At 40.6% G+C, this 15,196-nt stretch overlaps 1 protein-coding gene across 4 annotated transcripts in view; it reads left to right on the top strand.

The window, feature by feature from the left end:
- The window catches only part of SCN5A (sodium voltage-gated channel alpha subunit 5), a 172,793-nt gene that overhangs the window by 113,532 nt on the left and 44,065 nt on the right, over positions 1-15,196 (top strand). For 3 of the 4 annotated variants that reach the window (XM_086466889.1, XM_086466891.1, XM_086466890.1), the window contains one exon: positions 11,611-11,731. In XM_086466889.1, the coding sequence (XP_086323015.1) occupies positions 11,611-11,731 (121 nt within the window). Of the gene's footprint in view, positions 1-4,667; positions 4,815-11,610; positions 11,732-15,196 lie in introns of all 4 variants that reach the window. The other variant, XM_086466888.1, reaches the window with a different exon arrangement.

The raw sequence follows: 15,196 nt of genomic DNA, 5'->3' as shown, positions 1-15,196 counted from the left end.
GTTTATTTGTGAAAGAGGAGAACCAAGATCATAAACGATCTGTTCTAGTAACAAGAATCCACGATTCATTTCCCCAGTTCATGGCTATTTATTTCTTTCCCATTTTAGCTCAGATTTTTCAAGGCTTTTCAGAAAGACTGAATTCAGCATATCTCAGAGTTGTCAGCCCAACAGCTTTGCAGACTGTAGTCTCCTGTTTACTTACACACGAAACAGGTGCTACCCAGGCAGTAATGCAAGCTCGCCGTGTTTCAGCAGCATTGCAATCTGTTTGCTTCTCCACTTATGCAGAGGTAGGATATAAACAGTTCAGTTTTCACAATCATTTACTACTTGGCTTCTTTGCAGAGGAAGGGTGCCAGTTGCTAGACGCAAACTGTTCCTGAGAAAGAATGCCAATTGCTACCAGGCACGGTAATTTTATGAAATCCATAGCTGTCTGCAAGGAGGAACACAAACATCAACAATTACTTTACAGAGTAAACAGTCCTCTCGTAACTATGTGTGTCACACTGCTGATCTGGGTTTACTATACACAAAAACCTCCTCAGGCTCATATCATGGTTTTTGTATCTGAAGAACGGCTATATAGGAAACTTTTTAGGTTAAGCTATGTTGTCATCTATTAAAGGACTAATTGCTGCTCTGTTGAGCTGCATTACTTGAGGAGGCGCAATTTCTTCGTGTAAATCATCTATGAACCACTAAGACAGGAATATTTCTGTTGCCAGCATCCTTGTCTGCTGATGATGCTTCCTCTGACCGTCACTGTCCCGTGGTAAAGCAGGGTCCCACCTGTATGGCCAAGTGTGCGCTGGCTTGGGGTGGGAGGGGGGAACGACAACAGGACAAGCCTCCACTGCTCTGAGTGTGCACCTGGAAATGTCCTGACCAGCTTCTTCCTGGAAGGTGACTGCAGAACCTGGACATCCCTGAAATCCCATTAGTGTCTCGAAATTGGTCTTCAAAGTGACAAAGGGATGCATGAATCTGGTGGGGAGTAGAGCTTCCCATTTCACTGTGGACTGAGTAAAGGGCAATTTGCATTTGCACTGTCTCACTAGAGACAGGGGTCACCTTGTCCACCTCATAAATACTTTAACTTTATCCTGCCACATCCTTCACCCTTGCTTTCTGGCTCTGTGGTGCAAGGAGGGACGGCTCCAGAGCCAATTCCCATTTCTTGCCTCCCTCACTTGGGAGAGGAAGCTTCCTGCTATCAAAGGCTTTGCACATCTTCTTTCCGGCAACAGCCATGGCTATGGAATCAGGGAACAAATGTTACAAGCCAGGGTCATGATCTAGGGAGTGAGTGAAGCATCAGGAGAACCCATTTGAACTGATCGCCATCTGAACGGCAGGTCCTGGGATCCTCTTTCTAAATTTGTTTGCACAGGATGGAAAAAATGCTATTTCCATGGGGAAGGAATAAAATGAATCCGCACTGATGACAGGTATTTGTCTTGTTTTGCCAACAGCAAGTCCTCTTTCCAAAGGAGTGGCATGTGCACTAATCCCCATTTGAGCCTGAAACAATTAGGCGATCTGTGCTTTTCAGAGGCAGAACACAGTGTGGAGCCTTTGTATTTATTTGTGTCAGCAAACAAGTATGTGGGTCTGTGCACAAACACACTTGAGATGTCACCCAGATTATGCTCTATTTTCAATCTGGTTGCTGTTTTTCTGGTGCTACAACTGGCCTGCAGCATGCGAGGAGACAACACTGGGTCCATCCTCCTCCATGTGCTAATTACTGGTATGGCATTTGCAGATCATCTCTTTTTAGGGCCCAGATCACAGCAGAGGTCAGAAAACTTTTGGTTTATGCTCTAAAGGAGCTGAGGTCTACCCTGGGCTCCCAACCCTCTGTTTGCATGCACAACGTTTTTGTATTATTGAATGGTTTTACTTTATAAATTATGAAAACAACTGAATCAATAAATATTAACATAATGTGTATTGCCTTGGCAACATAGCACTTGATACAAAAATTAAAAACAAATTATATAAACCACCCACGGTAGGGAGCTTTACAGGACATAAACCTGCTGCCGTTGCTGCCAGAACGAATCATCTGGAATCAGAACAAAAGCAAACAGTCCAAAGTTAAACAACATAAACCAAAGGCACTTTTCCCCAGTCAGGTCTGTGCTGATCTTCAGGTGCTGTGTACTGGAAATGAGACTGTTGCGTCCCACGCAAGTGACTTGCCAGGGTTGGCATCAGTTGTTTGCAAAAACTCATTTGATTCCCTAGCACTCCTTTTGGGATCAGTCTGTACGACCAGATTCTTTTGAAGAGGCAATTTCTCTTACAGATTTTCTCCCACCTTTTACATTTGCAGGACAAGTCTGAAAACACATGGTGATGAATCAAATCATTGTCCAAGCACATGTGCGTGTTGTCCCCATTGGATAATTTGGCAGGATATATTTAATCAGTTTTAATTAATGTTAACTCATCAGATATTTGATACAAGTGTGATTTCCGGGAAGTAGCTGGGTCCACATTTCCTGGACTAGGGTCGTTTAGTCTCTAGGAAAGTGTTGCTAAGTCTTGATACCACACAGAGGGGTTAGTAAATAGAGAACTGGTATAAGTTTGGCATTTGACTCTAGCTTAGTGCAATAATTTGCTTAACAACTTGAATATTCGTCAGATCAACTGAGTTACACAGTCTGTTCTCATACACTGCATAGTTTCTAATGAATCCAAGTGCACAACCTTTCTGCATAAATGAACTTGAGATGTCACCTCACATTGCATTGCACTTTTAACATGAAACAATTGTTTCTGTTGTTTTAGTGCTATAACCAATAACATGCCATTAAGATTACTTGGTACTAAGTTGTATGCACATTGCATTAAAAAAAAAGACCACTTTTTATGGCTGAGCGCCTTACTTGTGCATACTGTGCCTTCCACGTTAGCTTCTCCCCTGAATATTACACTATTTCCAAAATTGTGCCTTAAAGAGTATTGCTTTTTGACAGGGACAGAACTGTGACTCAATGATTATGAAGCAATCTCTGGCCTGTGAAGATCAGTGCTAAACTGTGCCTAGAAATTGTATGTAATACATTCTTATGCAGAGTGTACAGGCTTGGACATGCATAATTTAATTTATTAAAGTTAGAATATATTTTAGACCACATGCCCTCTGAAGCAGGAAACAAGTAATTTGATTTTAAATTAATTTGCTAGAAACACAGAACAACATTCGAAAGGACTGGTACAAACCTGACAGTCCAAAAGTATTTATATGGAGAGCAATTTGCTTAACCAACTGCTTCCTTTGTGTCATCTGTTCTTTCAGATAGTTATATGTGGAATAAAGTGTTTTTCTACTCCTGGTACCTCTTGAGGGACTTCCTGTGGTGATGTGGCTTTAGAACTGAGGCAGGTAGGCTGCGGCTCCCTGGGGAAGGGAAACTTGCTTAATACAAGAATAACGTCAAATGTCAGTCAAGCCAAGGGAAAAAAAAGGTGGACAAGTGAAAGATAAATAGTTTTAAATAATTACTGTTGAAATCCTGTTATGCTTGTAATTTTTTTCTCAGCATGGAAGTCCTTCTGTAAGCAATTCAGCACAACCCTTTGAAACCAGCTAAGACTTTATTAATATTTTAGTAGCAGTGTTAGTAATGGCATGAACAATGGTAGTGCTGTGATGAGCTATGGAGTTTTGAGAAATCCCTGTCTTAGGTGAATCGATAAAGCCACACTGATGCACACCAACAGAGAAGCCGGGCCTCCAGATATAGGAACCAGCCTTGCAAACATACTCTCCTCTGCCATTAGTCCTGGGAGTACTTCTAGAGAGCTCAGCAGCAATAATCACCACCCCAGGAAGAAGAGGCTGGATTTAGTGGCACCACTCCTACTAGTAAGCACTGGGTCTAGTCAGATACGTTTGCAGAAAAAAAAAAAATGCGGCTCTGATTCCAGAGTCCATCCCTTTTTAGGGAAGTACTTAAGGATGTGCTCTCCTTTGAACCTGTGATTAAGTCCCTTTGGCATCAGAGGGTGCAAAGTAGCGTTCAGTGTTTTGCTGAATAGGCACCGCATACATTTACATGCTTTTCCACATCTGCTTTTAGATACCTTTTATCTCTTCCAGTGGACTTTTCATTTTCCTCCCCTTCAAAGTGTATCTTGTCTCCTTTGGTTGCGTTCTTTTCCATTGTGTTTCAAGCAGACTAGTAGCACAGTGGTGGGTATTACACTCATGCCTTTCTCCAGCTTTAACACTGAGTATCTCTGCCTGATTGCATGACTTCAGAGTACACCCCTCAGTTATTTGACTGAACTGCAAGCACCTTTCCGTGTGCCTCGGGTCTCTGGGGGAAAGCTTGTATCTAAAAAACAGACTCAAAATGGAGACTGCAAGGGAATTTTGTTGTTGCCCCAGCAACATCAGCTCAGAAAAGAGTTGGCCTATTTGTATTTCCATTTTCTACAGCCAGCTATCTTGACATATCCAGTTGCTAAAGCTCAAAAGTTACATCATAAGCTTGTGTTATCTTGTTTCTTGACATTTTCCTTAAGATGTCATCCCCTGACCAGTATAGTCCAGGCTATTTTCTTTTCTAGCTGGGGGGTTCTCCTTAAGAAATAAACATGCTATCAAAGAAAAAGAAAATAAACCCATCTAGGATTATTTCCAGCAGGAAAAACAGCTGCAGCTGAGGGGGCAGCGATGCCAAAGTCCAGGCGTCCGGAGTCAGAACTCTGAGATTTGTGAAGAGTTAAGTGAGTTGCACGTGGATAAGCAGTTGAAGGCTGAGCCACCACCTCCAGTAGGGCAAAAAGAGGTAACAGAAACAACTTTCCTACCTGATACTGCATGCAATTCATTGCACCAGCTCCATAGTGCATGTCACTGATCTGTGTGGTGGGGTTTATGGCTTGTAAAAACACGTTTGTCAAGTGGTAGGAAAGCAATCGTACGTAGTAGGTATTACAGTCTCAGTAAAGAAGAGAGAGGATTTTGTTGTTATAAAAATAATTGGAAAGCTTGGAAAATGTGCATCGGAAATTAAGATGGGATTCTAAGAGGCTTTGGGAAAAAAACATGAAATCATCTATAATGTTACTGTCTTATTTTCGGAGCAAATATGTCTGTGTTTTTTTCCTACAGCAAAGTAGCTCTAAGAATGGCATCTGCTGACTTGGCAGATCTCTACCTTGAGTTCACTGGAGGGCATCTGCTATCTATCACAGATTAACATTTCTTTTCCTGTTAGCACATAGACCCAAGAAAGGTGCAACAGTTTAAGTAGTTGACATGAAGTTATTAACTAAGTAGTAAGCCTTGGTGTCATTCAGTTGACGCTGGCCAAAGCGCAGCTCACTCGTTGTTTCTTGAGTATTTTCAATTTGTAGGGTTATGTTGTCCTTATAAACATGAATACCAAAAGTACCTGTATTTGTACTGTACGCTGAGTGACTCCAGGCTTTAAATTCCATGTATCCTACTTGCTGACCTGTTGGGGTTTTTTCCCATTCAGATTTAGCATTTTATTGATATAACATTGCCTTTATTACGAGAGAGTGATGGATTCCTCTCTTTGAAATCAGGAACTGGATCTTTTGGATGTTGTCCTGGGAGTTTGGGAACTCCATAGCTCCTTGAGATTGGAACCAGTGGTGCTTTTGGGGGTCCAAATTAATGAAAGGGAACAGATGACATAGTATCAACATGCATCACACCTCTCACAATTTTGCTATAAAATTCTGGCAAGTTTGTGCCCAGCAGGAGCAATCCCATGGAGAAATCTTGACAGGACAGCAGGAAACAGACCCATCACAGAGCCAGAGCACATATTCTCCAGGCCTGCTGATTCATATTGTCATGATGGGTGGAAATTACTCAGCTAAATGTAGACATCTGCATCTGAACTTGTCATCTGAGGCCCCTTTATAGTCAGTGAGGATCTGGAGCCAATATACTTAGGTAAACGTGCCTCATCTCTGACCGAAATCAACATTTAAATTAGGTCATATGAATCATCTTCTAAAAGCGCCTGTTTCTCCCCATTGACTATAAAGGGAACCCAGGACAACTAGGTGAGTTGTACACTTAGGTGAGCTAAATTCCACTCACAGTACCCAGAAATCCTCTAACCATGAAGCATTTCTTTAAGGAACAATCCTTCTTGCCAGGATACTTCTTGGCATATTGAACTTTGTCTTCAGAAAGAAAAGGTCCTGAACTTTAGAGAAGGAGACTCAAATATTTGATATCCTAGACTCAGGGAAAAATTTATATATATTTACCAAAGAAACCCAAAACTTTAAAATAATAAGATGAAGCATTATAACTAGGAGGAATTAGAAGACCATTTCAGGAATTTTTCTCTCAAGGGATTAGGTATTCTTCATGTTTAAATGTCTTTTTGAGGTAAATACACCCTGTGATCATAACATAGAGGCTGGAAAACGATGTGCTGTTTCAGTGCTATAAGGAAATGTCATGATAAATCAGGAACATTCTATCCTTGATATATTCAGCCACATCATGTAAAGACCTAATCCCCATTTCCTCCCTCAACTTTCAAAGGGTCCTGGGACACAAATGTCAACTTTCTATAGTAGAGTATAATTGATTCTATTTGTGGCTGCTTAGAAAGAGGTGGAGGAATATGGCAATAATCCAGGGATGACTTGAAATCAAACGGAAGTTCACATGAGGCTATGAATGCCAACATGAAAGAGCAAAGCCCAAAGGATGCTATTTTTGAAGGCCAGATCTTGCATGGACGTTACATACTTACAGTCCTCCTATTCAGAAGTAATCTTTGTGCTGGCACACAAGGACATGCTAATCACCTTTTTGATGAACGTCCCAAGAACTTGTGACTAGCCAAATAAAGCCAGCAACTGCGAGGAAGTAACAGATTTGGTATGCCCAAGAGGCCAGGCTTTGAGTGATTCAGTCAATAACAGGAAGCATTGAACGTATTCTGAATAAAACACTGTTGATGTCGGTAAAGGATACATTATATGATTAAAAATTAATCCTATATAAATCATCAGAAAGACACCATAGAAATAAAATCATCAATGTCATAGATGGATAAGACCACAGAGAACAAACTAGTTGTTTTATCTGCCGAAACATTGCCCCATAAAATATTTTGTACAGCTCGGTGGAATCTACCTTTCAATGTATCACACAACTTAGATTTCTTCATTCACCAAAGGGAACAATTCACTCACTTAGAAAAAATCTCATGGCTGGGTATATGGCCTTAATAACCAGCCCCCTTTTTTTTTTCTTTTTTCCCTTTCAAAGTAAGATTTCATTACTCTCTTTTACAAATTTTATCCATCATTCTCTTTTCATGAATCAGTATCACTTAATTTAATAGACTGGTGTTTGCTTCCTTTTGTCTTTGGCTTAGCCTCTGAAGTCATATGCCATTGTTCTTTCACTTCATTATTTCTTGTAAATTAATATCTCTGTGCCATTTATCTGGCTTTTTTAACCTCTTTCTTTCAACTCCCTCAGTTGTTCCTTTTTGGAGTTGTTTGCCAAGAAGTAAGCACAATATTCCAAATACAACTGCCACAGAACTGAAAGGAGAGGAGATAGTATCTTGTTATCAGACGTGGTGCTCTCATATAGGTTTTCTGTGCTGTTATATCCCACTGCAAAATCATGTCTAATTTTTTAATATTACTTCAGGTTTCCAGGATTTCCATTTAATTTTTCCTGAAACTCTCTTATTTGTACTGTTTTGAGTCAAGTCCAATTTTGCTAGTCTCTCCATGTTTTACTTCTCTTTTCCTCTCTGCTTCCTCAGTTTCAATACTCTCTCCAATTTATTGTTATCGGCTAACAGGAGGAATATATCCGTCAGTACATCTTCTATATCTTTAGTGAAGATAATGCTGACTCTAATCCCTACACATCTCCCTACAGATCTCCTCATCTGAAGACAAAGTTTTGTTATATTTGGGTCCTTAGGATGGCTTTTGTCCATGCATCAACAGGTGAATCCAAGCCAATTACAATTTATTTTAAAAGTAGATTTATCTATAATAGACATCCAGATATTTTCTTAAGGTTTATATATCATACGTATATTTGTTAGATTGAGGCTGTGATCTTCAGAGACGAGGGAGAGAGGATGGGAGATAAGAGATTTAAGCCTTGAGCAAACATCAACTTTCAATGAGATTTCAGCATCTCACTGCTAAAAGCTTTTTGAAAAACCCATTCACATCAGTTTGCCACTATTATAGACACGGGCAGGGGGTGTGGAAGCCCTGTCAAGGTACTTAAACAGCCAGTCCACCCAGAAACACACTAAAAACTACGCTCTGCAGCAGGAATTCATGCACTAGTGGGAGGTCTCCCAAAGAGGTTTCTGACAGATCCCGTTGTCTCTGCCTGGTACTCCTCCTCCACTCGCTTATTCCAAGAAAGAAAGAGGAGATTTTGTATTTGTCCTTTGCCTTCTTTTGGCCTCTTTGCACCACGCTTGTGCACTGTACCCTTAGCGTACAGGAGCACCACCTCACTGCCTTTACATCTCTATGACATTTCACTCTGAGAAAGAACTCTTCTCCTCTGAGTCTTTATTTTGTTCATTTTAATCACAGGCTACTGCAAGTGTTTAGTGATCTGTGATTCCCATGATTATTCCCTTTTACTCTTCTCTGAGCTCAGTATTGGGTTTACTTATTGCTGCTCTCCTGGGCTGTTTCCAGTTTTCCATGAGCATTCGCTATTGATCGCTAATGGTGTGTTAACTTGGTGTATCGGATCCCTTTATGCCCTACAATGTGCCCTGTCTGGACCTGCTGATTTGCATATGTTTCAGGCTTTCTAGATATTTCTCTACTTACATTTGTATTCATTCTAAGAGGCTCTCCCCCCTCTTTTTATTGATCCCCTTGTTGGATTCTTTTTTAACAGAGTTTATTTTCTTAGGCAACTGAATTTTGATTAGTTACATCTCCCTCATCAATTGTTATTATGTCTCTAGCTCTTTTCTTTCCATTACTGAGTTCATGAAAACCTTCTTAATCCCTTTAACCTTTCTGGCAAAGACTAACCTTTACTTCTTTCCTACAAGCTTTCCTAATCTTTCCCTCCTCTCTCACATGTATGGTTCCTTCTTTTTCTAATCCCAATTCGGACCCTCAGACCTTTGTCTAGTGTTTTCTGAATCACTGCCACTTCTTCCTGAAGGATTTTCAGAAGAAATCCTGTATGTTTTGTCTTGCATGTGCCCCATCTCCCTTTGACGCTGATGGATTCTAGTATTTTCTGAAAACTCCTCCTGATAAATAACTCTTGAGAATTCTTGATTCTTTAAGATGTTTTCCTTGTAGTCTATTATAATTGCACCCTATTGTGTTTTGTGAATTTCCTAACCTGTCTCTGCTAAATCCAGCTCTCTCATTGACAATGCTATCAAGCTGACGTTCTTCTTACAGTTTTCTCTGATTTCTGTCTATTGATAAAAAGTATCTCCAACAAGGCTTCTTTTCTCATTGGAACCCTTTTTTTCTACATCCTACAGCTGTATATGATTTAGGATTATTTCAGTGATCTGTGTTTTGACGTCTTCATAACGGAACAGATAATGACTAAATGCATTCCCTAATGAACCGTATCAGAAATTTCTGACTGTGCTAAAACTTGGTATGACAATTTTCCACCATCATATACGGTTGGTAGTCTGTAGAAAATGGGCTCTGTATGACAGCTGCATTCTGAATATGGATTTTTTAGAGGCTTTATCTATGTCTTTGACCTGTGCTTTCTGTTCTGACTCTCTTTTTAAAAGGTCTCTTCTCGATTGTTTGCAGTCCTTTCGAGTAGAGCATTAAAAACCCTAGCCAAGAGTATGACCTTCTGGATGCTGCAGCTAATTGCAAACGAGTAGCTTCCATCCCCGCTTGCAAGCATTGCTGGAATGTTCAGTCTTGCCCATTTTACCCCAGGTTCAGCATTTCTCTGAATTCAGCTATAAATTTTGCATTGACTGTGTATACCGGAAAACAGAGGGCCCATTTTCACATTAATAATAAATATATAAAGCTGTACCTATTCTCTAACTCCAGCACCATCATCCTCATGAAAATAGTATTTTCTGTGCATATGCCATCTCTCATATAACTATCTTACAGGTTGTTTAAAAGCATGGGTAAGTATTATTGTCCCCATTTTTTTAAATGGAGACAATAGTATTGCAAGATAAAGCACAAAAAGATTTCAATAGGTGCTCAGGAAACAGAATAAGACAGGTAACAAAACACACTTCTCCTGACTCCTGCTTACAGCTGTTTTGCAGTGATATGACCCGTAGAAGAAACAAACTTTGGTGTTGCCCAGTTATGCCAGATAGCGCTCTAATACAGTCAGAAAAAAACCTGTGATCAGGGCTGGGCAGATCTTGGATCTTTCACTTCAGTGGCCAAATTGAATAGAGAACTAAAATACAATTTTGGATTAACAAAAAATAGAAATATTTTATTTTGACAAGTAAAATAAAATATGGGGAAAAAAATCCTGTTTTCTTCTAAGGAAAATGTTTTGATTCTGTTAAAAGAAAGTTTTGACTTGAAATGAAATTCTTATTTCATATTTGGGTGACTTATTTAATCATGTATTGTATCTCTTTTAATAGCAAATTCAGCCTCTAAAACAAATTTTTAAAATAATATATTCCCCAGAAATTTTTACCTAGATCTACTTGAGAGTTCCTGCTCTAAATAGACAAGATAACCAATGCTTCAGGGAGTGGGAATATTCTTGTCCCCATTTTGCAGAGGAGGATTTGACAAACACTGAATTTAAACAACGTGTCTAAGATGGTGGTGTCAAATATTTCAGGCAAGAAACAGAGCCTCTGAAAGGCTTTCAAAAGCCATGTGTCCCTCCTTTTATGTCACCTTGAGATCTGAAGTGTGTGACCAAAAGGCGAGGGGCCACATCAGGTGATGGGATCAAGTTAGGCCCACGATGAGGCAGGTGGAAGAGCCCTCTTACACATGTGTGCCTGTAGCATCGTGTGACTGGACCCTGGTGACAGAGGGACTTCTGCTTGTCTCAGAGGAGAAGCTATGGCAGCAGGGAGCAGAGCACGGTCCTGACTGACAAGGTACAGGTTTCACCCATCAGCTGTGGGTGAGGAGGCTCAAGAATGAGGCCCCAGAGGCAGGAACACAACACAGTCATCAAATTAATCCTTCAGCATTTCAGGAGCGAGGTCCCACTTCTGGTCTCCCCCATTTGAAGGTATGAGCCTTCAGGACATATAAGCCTTAAAATCATGAGTGGTTCTGTCATTCCACCTACCATTAATATTCAATGGTTGTTCACTATCTTTCTACAGTTTACTTCCCTTCTGTTTTGAAAAGTAAGTTTTACATGCTAATTTTTTGTTGTTCTTGTTGACTGGTCAACTGTTAGCTCACTGCAGCGTAGGCAGAGCTGTCACTTGAGGAGTGGGCACCATGTGAAGTGCATGGCAGTGTCTCTGTTGTGGTGGCTTTAGCGGGGATATTGGTTAGTGGAATAAAAACTCAGCTACTTCTTTTGGGGCAATTGATCAATTTGTTTTCCTCATCTTTGCTCTTGTTGACAACAAGCTTGATGAAATCAGTCTTTCTGAAGGCAGCACAGTGGATTTGACAAATCCTGCAGAACTGCTGGAACAGATCCCCGAGTTTGCTGAGGAGCTGATGGAGCCTGAAGATTGCTTCCCTGAAGGTAAGGGCCTGCATATTTCACTGCAATGCTGGGGCAAGAAACCTCCTCTTCTCTTAGTGAACATCTTCACCTTCACACTACGTTGCTCTAGCTGCCTAAAGTAGTATTTAACTGGATGCACTTCATTTCTTAGCTACTGTAATGCTCCAAACACACACTTAAAATCACTTGTTATATGAGGAAGGGCTGGGGGAGTTGGGGTTGTTCAGCCTGGAGAAGAGAAGGCTCTGGGGAGAACTTATAGTGGTCATCCAGTACTTAAAGGGGGCTTAGGAAAGGTGGGGAGGTGCTCTTTATTAGGGACGGTAGGGATAGGACAAGGGGTAACAGTTTTATACTGAAAGAGGGTGAATTTAGATTAGATATAAGGAAGAAATTCTTCCCTGTGAGGGTGGTGATAGACTGGCACAGGTTGCCCAGAGAAGCTGTGGCTGCCCCCTCCCTGGCAGTGCTCAAGGCCAGGTTGGATGGGACTGGGAGCAACCTGGTCTAGTGGAAGGTGTCCCTGCCCATGACAGGGGGGTTGGAATGAGATGATCTTTAAGGTCTCTTCCAATCCAAACCATTCCCAAACCATTCTCTGATTCTATGATTCGTCTTTGGATTTCCAAGATGAGATAAGCCAAAAGCATGCTCTAAAAGGCTATGCAGCCTCTAAGGTGCTAGGGTTTTTTTTCATCATAATTTCTGCCATAAAGTGTTGGGGGTTTTCTAAATATTGATTTTTCTAACTTGGCCAATGAAGATTTTTTCCTTCCAATATGTGTGCATGATCAAATTTGGTAGAGAACTGACCAGATCAGGATGTTTCTGTTGCTTAAATGTATATAGGCTGTTAATAGAAACTGTCTGGAGAGTTCATGAGCCCCAGGGACCCTTTTCAACTTATTTTAAAGGGCGTTAATATTAGCATGTCCAGTAACTTTCATCTGACCATGTGCTATGTAAAGGGTATTTTGCTTAATTACTTTAGATAACAAAAAAAAAATCACATTTATATAACTTTTAATACCAAAATATGCCATCATTTTATTAATTTTTTAATACCAGCCTGCTCCAAAACACAGGTTTAAAACCCAGTTACATCAGAAGATCTATTTTAAAGTAAATCTATAAGGTACATAACATCCTAAGATTTTTCTTCTCAGAGTGAGTTCTATTTCAAATGTTATCTCAGTCAGATTCATTTTCTTTTAAATCTGGGTTAGGAAAAATAGGGTTAGCTGAATGTTAGTAAATTCCCTTGAAAACTCAAGGATTATTATAAATAAAAACAGAGCTGCTCAGATGGGATCAGACAGAGATGATTTGCTGGGTATATGAATGCCCCTGAAGTCAGCAAAAATGTGCATCTCTATATCTGTGAGAAAGATGATTGAATGAGGTAAGGGAGCCCTGCAGGGCTTACAAATGTCCCTAGGATCTAAACATTTTTTTGGCAGCTCTACTTAAAAGCAGTAACCAAAAATTAATGCAGTTGATGGAAGAAAGCATGGTGTAACTATTCTGGCCCATACAATAAGATTTAGAAATTAGATCTGGTGTTTTCATTCTTTCACAATATATTTCTTAATGAGGCTAGTGAGCAGCAATTTATGTTGTGCACTGTAAAGTGAGAAATTATATTATAATTGCTTAAACAAGCCAGTGCTATAAGACCAGCGCTGGTCAGATGCCAGTTTACAAACTCTGAAACTGTGGTTTGCCATGATCACCTTTCGGTTTTTAAAAGAAATAAGGCGGACATCACACAACCCATCACTTCATTCAGTGCACAGCCCTGATTCATTCCCAGAGCAGCAGCACTCTGTAATTTGCTCTGTCTTAAGATAACCAGAACTGCCTGAAATTCCATTGTGCAGGACCACATCAGTACCAACCTAGTTTGTCAGATCTTCTCCATTGCTCTCAATTGGACACAGGGTACAAAACGGCGCTCTTCTAAGTGGACCACTGGAGGCTTTAAGGCAGTTTTGAAGCCCACTTATCATCCTAGCAGCAGAGAAATGTAGAAACGAAGGCATTGTGAGCTGAAACCCAAGCTTGTCCTGGGTTATATCCACCCTGCTGGCCCCTGCTCCGCTCCTCCTGAGTGTTCCTGCTCCTGGCTTTTACCTTTTATTCCTCAACTCCCCTAGTTACTCACCAGTGCCTCTTCAAGTCAGGGTGTATTCCTCCTCTCGCAGGGTACACCATCTGAGCCTTGGACTTTGAATGGGAATTGGAGGACAAGTTTCTCCCAGGCCAGGGCCCAGTGCAGGGTGTCCAAGGGCACTGGGGATTGCAGTTGAAGGTGACGCCCTCCTCAACGTATCTGCTCAGCTTTTCTGTGCAGCACATATCCATGCAGATTTTTCAGCGGCTACTATGTATGCTGAGTGTGATCACTTTCCTCATGGATTTGGCAAAAATGGATTAACAACATGTGAATGTTCACTCATAAAATTACAAGTCAAAGTGCCATAAACTGAAAGTCCAAATTATTCTTACTGCAAAGATATTACCATTTGGTTTTATTTATGCTGGAAAACAAAGTGTTTTCCTATAACCTTCTTCTGTTGAATGCCTTCCAATATTTTTACCCAAACTTACCATTGCAATCAAACCTCATGCAGTTATCATTTCAGTCTAGCTAAAAAATGAGCAAGCCAACAAACAACAGTCTAGTTAGCTAAGATCTGACAAGGTTATAAAGTACTAAAATGGAAGTATTGAAGGGCATGCGCTGGGCAAGTCTATCTAGTGTTGCCTTTACTGGCTTGTAACAGAGAGATACAACAATGTTTGGTATATTTTGGAGAATGACAAGATAATATTTGTGAAAGAAGGAAGTTAGGTGAGATGAAGAGGAAGAGTGAGAGGGGAAGGGTTAAGTTCTTAGCTATCTAAATTCAAACTATGACATTTCTAAACACATCAAGCATAGGTTATGTCCTGAACAAATATGTTCCAGATTCAGCCCCCTTTTTCAGATAACAAAGGCAATGAAGATAATGCATGTTCTTGAAATAGTTGCTGAAAGTTTGCTGAGGTCACAGTTTTCCGGGAGTTAGGTGACCCAGATAAGCCATAGGTCGTTTTTCTTGGGGAGACTTGTTAATTCGTTATCATCTCAAAATAGCTTTGATTAGGGTCAACAGGGAATATTCTTGGGTCAGGAAATGTGAAGCCAAGGTAGGGTCACAGCCCTGGCAGCTAGCAAGTATTGCTGGGAAAAAACCTGATAGAAATGAAGAGATCATTCTTGTTGCCTGTTGATGGGAAAGCAACATCTAGGCAATGCCAGCTATTTGGGTACTTTTTCCTCCAGATGCCTTGCAACACTCCAGTCCTGTTACCTCCATTGGTATGTGTTCGCTGCATCAAAAATTGCTATCTGTTTGGACATTATCTTCCATGTCTCACAGAAGGTCATCCAAAGAGAGCCCCCTGGCCCCAGCACGCTCCTCTCTCCCAGACCCTAAT

Source organism: Leptosomus discolor, chromosome 6 (assembly GCF_034619465.1).
Source record: "Leptosomus discolor isolate bLepDis1 chromosome 6, bLepDis1.hap2, whole genome shotgun sequence".
NCBI lineage: Eukaryota > Metazoa > Chordata > Aves > Leptosomiformes > Leptosomidae > Leptosomus > Leptosomus discolor.
Note: the sequence above shows the minus strand (reverse complement) of the source record. Positions and strands in the feature narration are given on the sequence as shown.